The sequence below is a fragment of the Strix aluco genome, chromosome 16, assembly GCF_031877795.1.
Source record: "Strix aluco isolate bStrAlu1 chromosome 16, bStrAlu1.hap1, whole genome shotgun sequence".
NCBI lineage: Eukaryota > Metazoa > Chordata > Aves > Strigiformes > Strigidae > Strix > Strix aluco.
In genome coordinates, this window is record NC_133946.1 from 18,479,191 (window position 1) to 18,492,730 (window position 13,540).

The window sequence follows — 13,540 nt, forward strand, 5'->3', positions numbered from 1 at the left end:
CCTCAAGCAGTACGTCATCAGCTCCAGTCTTGACATCTGAGAGTCTGAAGGCTGGTTCAATTGGTATTGTGATGCATCTGCAGCCAAGCAGATGCTGAGAGACACTGAATCACTGGTATCTACCAAAAAATGGGTGACAGGTTGCATGTCCTCTTGGTACAGCAGCAGCAAGTGCTGTTACCCAGCACTGAGCAGGCACTAGGTGCTCAGTCGCTGGTAACTGGCACTGCTCTCTCCTCAATACTAAGCAAAGCAGTTTCCAGCACTGCTCTTAACTCAAAGTGTTCTCACCACTGTTGGCCTTGCTCAGCCATGCAGGAGGGCAAGGGCACATTTTCTCTCAAAAATGAAGGCTTTGAGGTTAACAGATCTCTGAGGGGTTTTTACTGTTATAGGCAGTACTTGGATACGTTTCTACCTGTTGTTGGACTTCCACGTCAGTCCCTGTGAAATACATCTTTTTATTTTGCTAGGCTACTGGATGGGGCCCAGATGCCCCCTCTCTTATAATGTGGATATTCTGGTATGATACAGCAATCAAATCTACAATTTGCAATGCGCTGCTGCCCAGAAGGGGTTTGGTACTCTTAGGTATCTCCACAAGACTACTCCCTAATCCAAGCTCCTCTGTGGCTGCTAAACTCAGAACTTACACCCCTACATGAAAAAGAAGTGAAAACACGACCCCAGATAACTGTGAGAATAGCTGTGTGCCACTCTGTCCTGTGTCCAATGATCTTACCCATTTGTTCTTAAGTAAATGTTATTATTTTCTGGATTTGATAAATCAGGGATTGATTTAAGAGGTAGAAATGAGGATAAAATGAATCTGTAATACCTAGAGGATAACATGCACTCTCTTACTGTGTGCATCTTTCCTTTCTGTTTTGAAAGTGCTGCAGTGGACAGTGAGGGACAACAGGAGGTTAGCAAAGGACAGAAGGGATTTAGGAAGGAAATTCAGGGACAGCTGAGGGAGCAGGAGTGAAGAGAGGAAATTCATCAAAGAAGAGCGATAAGAACATTAGACTAAGGGGATTTATTTCAGGGTATTAGGAAGGAAATATAAGAAGAAAAATCTCAAAAAAATAACTTTAGCATAAAATATTTCACAGCTGGGGAAAATTATTCTGCCTTGATTGACAGCAAGTTCCTTCTGCTGGACCATCTCCACACACCCGAACCTAGACATGCACACCAGATTTTTGCCCACGGAGCAATAGTAAATTCTAGTCTATCACAAGATTTCATTGTGAGAAATTTCTGACAGCCTGTGACCGGACTTCCAGAACACTGTAAAATGTAATCTATTAGCAATTCTTAAAGGACACCTATATGGTGTATCACAACTGTTGAAAATCTGCTTCAGGTACAATGGAGAAAACTAGTAACATAATCCCCATCTCCTGGTACATTTGTTATGACAGTTTTTGCATATTCTGGTGACTTCTCTTCATTTTAGTTCTATTCTTGGTTACTTAGTTATACAGAGCTGTACAGAAGGGTACAACAAACTATTAGGAACTGGAGGTATAAACTAAAATACATAACCCTTTAAAAGACAGGAGTATTCCTTATGAACAGACTTGAGATGAAACTAAGTGTTGCTGACTTTTTTTATACATGTTGCTACTATTTATTTCCTGTAGTTAGGCCTGCACCTGAGAGATACAGATGATAAAGAATGTTTCTGTCTCCTGGAGCAACAGGAAATCTAAAAGTAGAAAAAACTAGAGCTACAGTCTGTTGTGTTACACACTGCACCAGTGACATTGCCTCACCACTTTCCTACTGAATGTACAGAAAGGGAGGTGCTTCTTGTAAGAGCTGCATGCGATATAAGATTGTTTCTGCCTATGGTATATGCCCAGAACAGGAACAAATATTCATGTTTCTTAGGCCAGATCCTTCTTCTTGAGTGCTGATAGCTGTTTATTCCTGCCTTACCAAAACGTTCTAAAACAAGACTTTGAATGTGTTAATTTTAGCATAATCTGGAGCATCAGACCCAAATTTCCAGAAAGGACAATGATTTTGGTTGCCTGAGATTTCAGTGAGAACGCTTGAAAAAGCCAGCCTGCACCCCAGAATTTCTTGCTACTTTCCCAAGTTGCTATTTCCACCAGGGGCAATGCATGATAACATAACAGAGATGTCACTGAGCAATTGTTACATGCTGAGAGACTACAACAGATGCAGAAGTTCAAGATTAAACTCAATCTCTTCTTCCCTATGGTTTGTGGAGAATTAAGGTAACATCTCCATTACCCCTCACAGCACAAAGCCATTGCTGCTGCCTCCCCATGCAGCTGCAGAGCATACCATATTGTATTACACCGCAAGGTTCAAGAATACCAGGTGTTCTGACAAAGCAGTGATTGCTTCTCCCACATCGGAACAAAATCAACCATGCCATGACTGTAATTTTGTCACTGTGTGGTAGCTGGACCACTAGAGCATGGGCTTGAGCTCTCTTAGTATTAGCACACCTGGAAGATTCTCTTGGAGTTGGACAAGAAACATTTTGAACTAAAACTCTGGAGTCTCCTCTATGCGTGGTGTGTGCAGCCCCGGCAGGACAGCAGGGGAATACAAACAATGGTTTATTGCTATGGGAGTGCCTTTCATGAACAGACCAGCATATTAAATATATACTAACCATGGATTTGACATCTCAGGATGGCAGGAGACAAGGCAGCGAGTTCAAAGATAGCACCTGGTAAAGAGGAAATGCCCAAATACCTAAAAACTTACCGCTAGAGAGATCAACATGCTCTAACAGCAGCAAAGCAAACCATGCCATATTGTATCCAGCTCCATCTGACAGCTCTGGAACTAACAGTTAATTGCACTGGGACTGAGCCTTCCCAGATTTTTCCTAAATTTGTGCCAACTACTTAATAGCACGAACTGCAGGGATAAACCAAGTGAGGCCTGGTTTACACTTAACAAATGATCAGCAAAATGTTCATGCTGGATAGAAGAATGCAAAACAAACAAAAAGAGCTTGCATCTCCTGACAGTGCAGTGCCAGTCCTTGGCTCTCAGTTGTACTAGTTAAATATCCATTAGGTGACACATTTTGCTGGGAAACTCATAAGCTGTACAGGGCTAAGAAAGGTGACACATTTTGCTGGGAAACTCATATGCTGTACAGGGCTAAGAAATGCTTCTTAACAGGAACGTAGTGCTGGTGTACAAGGAACCACCCAGTTGTTTCAGCTAAATTTTAAGATAATTGAACAAAGTCTTGGCTCAAATGGCTTGCCTGCTATATACAGGGATGGTCTACATCCCTTAATTGGGATGGATCAGTATATTGATGTTTATGGTGCTTATTCTAGATGATAGATGCAGGGTCAAATACCTGAGACAATTCTGGTCTCAGTCAATCTACTTAAGGATCCCATTACTGCTAGAGCTCTTCTGATGTAATGCTGGTTCTCCTTCCAGGAGCAAAGAAAAAAGAATTAAAAGGTTTCCGGACAAGATTCTGGAATGTGAAATACAAACCAATATAAAATGGAGTCAGAAGTCTTTTCGTCTGCAACCCAGAAAAAAAGAGTTTAACATAAAAAAGAAAACATACAATAACCTAAGCCACACTTGCCAAGTTACCCTCAGTCCTTAACGAAATCACCCTGCAAAGCACACGCTGTGTCACAGTGCTGAGATCCCAGCATCTTCCTCCTCCTAAACTGTTTACAAGCTTTAGCAGTGACACTGAGCAAACACTGGCATGACAGAATCATGAAAACAGGACATAACAGTCTCTAAAAAACCCAGAATACATCCTGGCACAACACATACTCATTCAATTCCAGCATGCATGGTGGGGTGAGGAATGATTTTTAAACTTCTATGCTGTTGCTCTGGTGCTTATAGACACGGGTTTCAAATGGTTCAGTCAATGCTGCATTCATGCTGCTGTCTCCACCTGAGTTTCACTCTGAGTTTTGCTCTCAGTCCAGGAAGAAATTGCATGAGCAAGGAAAATTATTTTTTATAAGGAGCTGTATAACTTAAAAATCTCTCTGTAGTTCAGGTCAGAAAACATCCCCCCCCCCAACTCCTTTTTTGCTTAAAAGATTTGGGAAGTGATTTTATCCATAATCTAAAATGAATTTCCCATCTATACATGTGGCCAATTCTACCTACAGCTCAAACAGAACTCACTCTCCTGTGGCATCCTCTGCTCTCTGCAGACTGGGGTAGATTTCATCCTGCACCTCTTCAGACTGATTAATTAACCACAGAACTGAGATGGTTGAAGTGCTGGTAGAAAAAGTCAATTAAAAGAGGTTTTAGCTTAAGTCAGATTAAAATGCAATGCTGTTTAGCATTTTTCATCAGTGAGTCAGGAAAAAAAAAAAAAGGAATCAAGTTTTGAACGCACCGAAGAGCCTGCAGGTCCAGATTGAATAAAACAATCTCGCCAGACCCATGGTTCACATCTGGAGTTAACAGAGACTACAGCTCCAGGTGGCTCTGAAACAGAGGCCACACGCAAAGCTTCAGGTTCCCAGACCAATTGGGTGTCCAGCCAGCCAGAAATTCTGGAAGTACTGTGGGATATGACCAGGGGTTACAAGCTGTGGATGCCAGTCCCAAGATTTTTACACTCCACACCCCAATACAAGACTGACCCTGGAAGCTGACCTTCACTGGGGGTTCCCCTTGCTTTTCAGGACAACTCTTACTGGTTGTCCTTCCCAGGAAACTGAGCACCAAGCCCGACAACAGCAGAGGATCCCAGCGCTTTCTGCCACTCCCCTGTGTAGCAATACTTTGTAAGGTCACATCTCTCTAGCTGGGGACACTGGGTCTGCCCCACAGCTGTGGGCTCTTGGAACCTGTCTCAAGACTTCCTACATCTTGGCTTGGCAACCCAGGGCTCAGAGGCAGTGGGAATCCCTGCAGAGGCAGGGCTTCCAGGGTCTCTGCTTTGGAGATGGCAAGCAGGACTCTCCCTTCCAGCCTGCTACGAATCCAGAGAGAGTTCAAAAGAAATCTAGTCTTTGATATATTGGGAGTTCACTGAGCCAAAGTTATTTCAGAGAAAAAATTTTAGTGAATCAGCATATTTTGATAAAACTAAGCTTTGGCAAAGGAAGAGAAGAATCCCCAGAAGCTTCAGAAGAGAAAGCAACGTGAAGCCAAACTATGGTCTGTCTTACCTCAAGTGCAAGCATGGTGCAATTACAGTGGAAACAGTTAAAGAGAAAGCTGAACAGAAAGGGTTTTTACAGGCTAATTATTGACAGCAGCTTCACAGGTGGATGAGGACTGGATGGCAGAGCACATTTAGACATCTCATCTCTGCGAGCAGTTATTTCCCTGTCCAGGCATTACAGTTGTGATCAAGTGAAATGAGTGGAAAAAGCATTCCTTGCCTTCAGCTAGCTCTAGCTGGGGCTCATGAGGGACATTTATTGCTGTGTGACCAAGGCAGCACGTGAGGATGGTAGACTGTCTGTGTGTTTGCACACACAGGGCTGTGTTTGGTACAACAGAGGTTTGAGCCAGACTGCTGTAATACAAGTCTGCGGAATTGAAAGTAGGGTGGAAAAAGTAGGGCCAATTATTTTTATAGCTTGCCCAAATGCCTCAACTGATCATACTAACTTTAGAAAGCAAAAGGCATGGTGCACACTTGACAGGTTTATTCCTCTGACAGGTACATCATGTGCTCATAATTCCTGTTTAATTTCCTTCCTTAAGAATACCTCAAACTGTGTTCCTTGTGGGTGTGGTGGAAGATGGAGGCGGAGAGTGATTCTTCTCTGAAGGAAAACACAATTACCCAACTTCTTTAACTGCTCAAACAGATGACAAGCGAACAGGCTTTCAATGCTCCCCACCAGCTCCAGTTTAAGACAAAACACTCCGCATTATACATTCAGTAACAGATCCCTACTCCCTAACTCCCTATAGCAGAAGGGAGCCAGGGAAAAAAAAAGCCCCTTTTATTTTCCCCGTGTTTTTCATATTGCAAGGTGCTTTTTTATCTCTTTGAACTCAGAAGAGAGACTCGCAGACATGAAGCTGTGCTGTGCTAACTGGGTTGCTACTGGAATACGAACTAGGGTCACAAAGGCGGGGGGGGCGAGTGTGTGTTTGTGCACTCATGTTCTTTGATGAGTGCCAATCATTCCTGCAGCTTGTTCACCACCTACGCACTGTCAAACATACACACAGACACGCACACACTTTTAATCTGCTCTCTTCCAGTGCTAAAAGCAGACAAGTGTGTGGTAATTCTCCAGGTTAAAGATAAACCACAATGAGGGTGAGAGTGTGTTTTTAACAAGCACATGCAGCAAACGTGCAAAGGACAATCCATGTAAGTGTGACCATGCTCATTTGTACATCGCAACCTCCATGTTCAACAGCAAGTAAAAATACGAGTACCAGAAAGTATGTACATGTTTTGGGGAGATTTAATTTCCTTTATCCTTTCATCTTTTTTTTGACATGAATACAAGGTCCTCTGGGTTACTCTCCTCTTGCAGCAATATGCCAATCTATCAGAAGAATAATAGATGCATATCAGCAAGTCAGCACAGTGTTTCTTAATCAGGGAGTCCTGGAAAGTTTGATGAATGCTTTAAAAACTTTTCTTTGGGACTTCTGTTTAATAAATGGGAATACTTTCCCTCCTATTTGCTATTTTTAATATGACCATCCCCAAAATCTTGTGTGCCAGTATCCTAGATTAATCTAAACACACTTCCCTGGTGAAATCATACGGTCTCATTTCTTTGTTCATTTGTACCCAATGGTAGGGGTATACAGCAGGATTCAGCACGAGCTTAACACCATTTCCATTGCAATCAATAGTAAAACTCACAAATACTGCACCTGCAAATCAAGTAAGCTACTACTGAATACAGTAAGAAAAAATTCTAATTTGGTGAAATTCAGGTTTTGTGTTGGTGAGTTTGGCTTTGCTAACATCAGGGAAACTGCCCTTGTTATGATCAAAGCTGAATTTGAACCAAGTTACACTATTCAGTCTGTTTCTGTCTCTGTCTCAGATTTTGCTTCTCCCTGACACAGTTTTGATATTCTGGTAATGATTTCTGTAGACCAGGCCTCCAGTCAGCAGCTGAGGACAGCTAGGTCAGCCAGTATCAGTCTTTTGCTTGAAAAGTCTGAAAAAGAGGTATTCCAAAGCAAAGATGCTGCTCTCAAGTATTCCCTTCTTTAACGTCAGTTGGGGGAGCCTAAATTTCTGCTTCTGCAGATACCTTGTACGAGCACCTCTCTTTGTGCTCCAGACAGAGATAAGTGACTTTTTACAGATTCCAAGTGTGTGATTAGAAATCCACAGCTCCATGGATGTTAAAGCCGGAGAGGCTGCTGCGTTAATCTAGCCAGAGCTAATGCACAGCACGGATCAGGAGACCATCTTCAACTACCTCCTGCTGTGAGTCCAGCAGCTGATGCTGAACCAGGGTCTAGGTTTTAGAAAAAACACACAGCAGTTTAAGATGAAGTTTAATAGTCTTTCAGGGGAAAATCTCCCCAGAGCTTTGGGTGGTTTGTTCCAATTAGTAACTTCATCCAGTGGTCAAACAGGTCTAGTGTTTCTACATTTAATCTGTTTACCTACAGTTTACAACTATTAGTTTTCAACAAGCTTTTTTGCGCCCAAGACTGCGATATCCTCTATTATCAAATGCCTATCCTTCTTATCAGTTTTTACAGCCCATGATTAAGTTATGTCTTAACCTTCTCTTTAATAAACTAGGTAGACTGAGTACCTTGAGTCTCCCACAAAACATGAGTTTACTTACTCTCTCAGATACTTTCTGAATTGTGACAAGTTTCTAAACTTTTTCCTCAAAGCACGGGCACCTCAACCAGACATGCTGCATTTCAGCAGTTTTTGCAACAAAACAATGACGGTTATTACATGACTTGCTGTAGCAAAAGGGAAAAGACAGAGAAAAAAGGAAGAAATCGCAGAATGGGGGAGAAAAGAAGAATGAAAGGGGTTAAAAAGAGGCAAAATAACAACTGAAAGAAAATGGAGATGGAAGGAAAGACTCAAAGTAGGACAAGACAGTAACAAAATAAGTAGCTATTGAAATAGAAGCTCAGCAAGAAGCAAGAGATGACAAAAAGGCCATGCAAAGCAGTGCCTATTTACAAGTATGCTTTCATGAATTATCCTGGCAGTTCCAAGAGGCTGACACGCGGTCCTGCTACCCATCCCTCCACTCAATTATTTCAGGCAATCAGTCATCTCTGACAGTGATTGCTGCGTGATCCTCCCTGCTTAAGAACACACTCTACACCTTTGCAGAATTTTTCGGAAGCAGAGGTTATTAGCACCACAAGGCATTAAACCAACCAACCATGTTTCACTTGAGCTCTACAAGAGAAACGTGGAAGGGACTGTGCCTCTTCCCATCCCCCACCCCAGAAATACCTGCCTCGCTTCAAGGCCAGCACTGGAGGACTCAGTCAGAAGAAACAAAAGGCACGTACACACAAAGCACACATATGGAGCTCTGGGCTCCAGTCATCAAGCCTGGGACATCTGTGGCTTTCTCAGGATGCCTGTGTGTTCAAATAATTAGTCCAAGGCCAGCTGTCCCCTTCTTGCTCTTCTCACTTTATGCTCCCATTGCTTCTACTACCACTGTCTGTCCAAAGAGTATTTCATCTGATGGATCACCAAAAGAGTAGGCTTTTTGTTGTTGTTTATTCTTTGGAAGGAAGGAGTGGAAGAGAACTGCTGAGGCGGTAAAGCAGAAAGAACTCCTCTGAGTATGTCTCATGATGCACCTCAACGTTTCCAAACTAGATTTTGCCACATCAGAGGAAAGATTTGCTTTAACCTTTATATTCTGAAGTTATAAACTCCAAACGCTTCTGCTAGTACTGAAAATGCAACCATCACTAGTGAACTTGCCTGTTTGGGAAAGCTTACTGCTTTACAAACACATTCAGCTCTTGCATTCTGGGCCTAATTTCCCTCTCAGTGATCCAGAAGTAATTCAGGGAAATTAATGAACTCAATCTCAAGATGCTCCCCCTATAACGCACTCCCTTCTGAAATCTTTCTGCCAATTTGTGCTAGAGCAAGCTAGAGGTACTGTGGGAGGCAGGTCTCCACATCAGTGGGGGTTACCACCATGTGGTTGAAGAAACCCAGCTGAAGCTTTTTCCAGTTGTGTGAAAGCAGGAGCGAGAACAGAACCAGCCCTTCTGTTCTCATCTGTGAAATTGCATTTGTAGCTTTGCCCCAAAACCAGGCTCCCAAACAGGCCCAAGCTGGAGCTGGGAAAGGAACACTGCTCCCCAGCCTGTGTTCAGCGAGTAAGGGCATGACAAAGCAAAAGGCTCGTGTGTGCATTGAGCAGCCCTGTCCTTTGACAGGGCAGCAAGTGCTTGGATAATACATTTACTGCAGCTTGTGCCGCGTCGTGCCTGCCTGTGCATCATCTCCATAGCAGCAGTTCTGCTAATTGAGACCAGCTGCTTAAATTCCAAATTCTTCTCTCCAGAAATATCGATACTACGACGTTATGATTAGAAAGCACTTTACCAAATGCCTCTCAATTCTGCACAGCTCAGATGAAGAGCAGCTGCAGAAAGAAGGGACAGTTCCCTGAGCGTACAGAATAAAACACGGCAAAAACACTGGAGAAATGAAAGCAAGTCAAAATAGAATAATGATGGCAGAGAAAGCAGCCTGCTGTATATGCTTGTGCCTGTCATTTTAGATGTTGAAAGGACCGCAAGCAGACTTCTTCCTTATGCTCTAGGATAAATGGCCACAGCACTGCAGTGTTACAGCTTCATGCGGCAGGTGTGCGTATTTGTCAGATCCAGTTTTTCTGTCCAAGAATGGATTAAAGCAAAATCCATCAATCTGGGACTGGCTTGGGAGAGTAGCTGTGGTCTTGAATCATTTGGCTCCAGGAACTGTTCTGCATGGCCCACTGGCAAAGAGAGTCATCGGAACTGATAAGCTAGTGGGAAGATTTGCAAAGTAGGAATGCCACCACACCGCCACAACTTGGCTTCACTGTCGGCTATTTCCCTGTGGTTGCTGACTCCACGCAGCAAGCTGTCATCTGGATGCTTCACAATGGTCACACTGGGACTGCCAAAAGCCACAAGCGTTTTTCCCCTTCGGCCAGGCTGGATTAAGCTGGCTAACAGTACAGTCAATTCCAAATTCACTTAGAAGTCTCAGGCCCTGTCTGTGACCATCAGACACAGGGCATTCCTGAAACAGACATCTGGTTACTGAGTTTATGCAAGAACTGGGCAAACCACTTCAATCCCATCTGTTGTTCCAACCTCCTGAGCACAGAGAACAGAATCCCTGAAAGAGAAAATCTCACTAAGAATGTCTGAAAATGAGAATCACAATACAATGTGTGGTTTCCTCCTGAGAAGGATGTTGTACTATCTTACAGAAAACGTGGCACACTTCAGCATGCGGCTGTGTAAACAAGGGCCTAACACACTGTTTCACTACTCAGATTTCATACTACAGCCGAGGTAATGCAACACAACTAAAGCAGAGAGATCACTTTGCTATGCTAAGTGATTTGCCTCCTACTCTGAAAATCAGTGAGGTAAATAAAATTTTTTATACATATACCAGACAGTGTCTCTCAGCAAACAAAATGCTCATGTTTTTTAAAAATATTCCTACTATGTAACTCTGGAAAATATTCAAAGTGTTTAGAGTCTCATTCAGATTTCACCATTTATACACTTCGTTTGCTTTCGTTGTATTCCATTCATCCACTGAATCTCCCTTTAAAGTTGCAGTTTTCCTACCTATTTCACTTTCTAACTTTAAGTGTATATTAGAAGACTGACTGAATCCACAGTACTGTGGGAGAGGGAATACTCCAATGAAATTCCAGAAAGGTAAGTCTGAACACATCACAATTGAATATAAACTTCAAGAATCCTTTTCTGAAAAAAAAATAAACTTACACTGTATGTGTAACCTTCACTGACTGCATATTCCTTTAGTCTCCATTTTCTTTCAGCTCCTAGTAAGGTTGCTATACTTACTTGTGCTGGAAAACAGCTGACACAGAAGTACATAATAAGAAACAGCAGTGTAAAGATATATGCTCCATGTGCTTATAGGGAAGTTACCTCAATAAAGTGCTCTACGCTGCATGCAGACCTGTTAGCGTCATTTGCAGGTGACAGCTTGATGGAATTCTGTTGATTGCAGGGCAGTTGTGTTCCCTCCCATCAAGCTGAATTTAGCCTTTCTAGTCACCAAATCACATGAATAAACCTCTATGCATATATTTATTTTATTTTTAGGTTTCCAAGATCAATCAATGACACTCATGTAAGGAGATGGATATCACAAGGCTAGGTAAGAAATGAATTAAGCTCTTCTGAACGCTACAGTCATGGGGACCATCAGGACAGACACTTTGATGGTTTCCAATGGCACAGTTCTGTGGATTGTTAACAGAATTACAACAGCTTTAACCAGTCACGGACCTTGGCGCATCAGATCATAACAAACCCGTGCAGCAGAGCAAGCAGGAGGCCTATTCAAAAAACAGATTCGCCAACCTCTCTTCAATCTCTTCCCGCTGACATCTGTACACCTCAGTCTGCAATGTGCCACAACTGTTCTGCTGTGCTGCAGCAGTGGAAGTCAAATGCCCAACACACATCTGCCCCAGCAGAGAAGCAACAACTCTGCAGCTGACCGTTTATTTTGTTCACAAAGCACAGGCGTACTCCTATTAAATTTCAGCTGCCCTAGCCTCCCCCATAACTAAATTATTGTTATTATGCTCCGCATAATCCTAGTACTGACAGGGATGTTTGTTATACGTAATTAAAGATATTAATTTTGAATGGAACAGAAGACACAGAGCCAAGAACTTAATTTTTTTTAAAATCTCCCATTAGAAAATTACCTTCATTAGCACCGACTCGCTGAGCTTCTCTCTGTTGACAATTTTTATCGCGACCTTCTGACACGTGACACAGTGAACCCCCAACTTCACAAGCCCTGCAGGAGAAACAGAGCAAAACAGAAAGGAAGAATTGGTTAGAGATAGTCACTATTGAGATTTTTGCTATTAGTATGCCACCCAGCAGTTGGCAACTTCTATGCAAATATATTTCCACTAGTCCCTCCTCCAGCCAGATAAGGTCTGGTGAGTAACGAAGACCCTGCAGCCCACACTGTGACCATTTGGCAGTGAAGCTGCCAACATTCCTAACGCTGCTGCAGTTTCTGCCATTAAAGCTATATTTTTGTTGAAGCACTGTATTCCAGCTCTCACCACTCAAAGTGCGTTCTACCAGTAAGAAGTCCACTTTTGCCAATTTAACCGCACTAGGCTAAGGGCTTTTGCCAACACCTGACATCAACGAAAGCTCAGAAAGCAACAAAACTAGATGGTCAATGTCTGCAGTGTAGACATGGCCTCTACATTTTTCTAGCTCCTTCCAACGCTTTCATGATCATAATAAAAAAGTATTTAATTATGCTTTCCTGTACTGTTTTAATTTACCCTGCTGTATAAATTTAACACTGATGAATGTCACTGTGCATGGATGAACATCAACATATGCCGATACAATTCTAAATTCTTCTTATCAGTTATTATTTACTATATCCTCGTAATCAAATATTTAATTTAGAATGTTGTTAAATGATTATATTGGCAAAAGGATATGGATATCCCTGACAGGATCAGGATGTTTGAGCTATCACTAAAATATGGAACAAAACTCCAAGAAATAAAAGAGTTAAGTAACATATATGAAGCATTATCTTCTGCAAAGTTTTGATCTAACTCTGCTGACTTCCATGAAAGTACACTGAGATATCTCCCATAAGTAAGGATTATGGTCCTCTGAGCTCTTAGCTCTATCACCGTTAAGAAAATTCGTATCTGGAAAAACTGTACTTTGTAGGTCTATTCAAGTGAGATGTTGTTTACTTCAGCTTTTACTCTTGTCAAACATGCACATGCAGCACAACACCTGATAGGCTGGATCCCTTCCCACTCCACACACAGTATGCCAAATTGCCGTTTAGTTTAATTCAGTTATAACTGAAGTAAGAAGAAATGGCACCTCCCCGGTGTCACTGAGACCTGCTGGGCTTCGGAGAGCATTTATGAGCAATGACATCACACAGCAAGGAAAAGCCTAGCTCAGTTCCCAGCTCCTAGGTTGGGTTGCAGTTAAGATCCTGACCCCATCCCCTGACACAAACCACAAAGCCAAACACGTTGATTTATCTGCAAATTGAACACAACAGATCTGCAGTCCAGCAAAACAATGAACACAGGACTTCACACTTCTTATTGAGGGATGAATATATAGATTATTGCCTTACTACAAACTGTCCCCACTGAAGTGAACTGAAGTTTCATCAGGGATTCCAGCAATCTCCTGCAGATACTTGTCCATCTTTTTGCCACACAGTTAATCATGAATTTGGCACCACTAATCACTGGCTATTTTCCTCCTGGAAACTGCTAGGGCACACAGAAAATAAGGAGGTGATTGG

General features: G+C 42.4%; 1 protein-coding gene across 13 annotated transcripts in view; it reads right to left on the minus strand.

Annotated features, from left to right (window-relative positions):
- The window catches only part of BRSK2 (BR serine/threonine kinase 2), a 318,986-nt gene that overhangs the window by 148,716 nt on the left and 156,730 nt on the right, over window positions 1-13,540 (minus strand). For all 13 annotated transcript variants that reach the window (XM_074842066.1, XM_074842056.1, XM_074842064.1 and 10 more), the window contains one exon: window positions 11,931-12,025. In XM_074842066.1, the coding sequence (XP_074698167.1) occupies window positions 11,931-12,025 (95 nt within the window). The remainder of the gene's footprint in view (window positions 1-11,930; window positions 12,026-13,540) is intronic.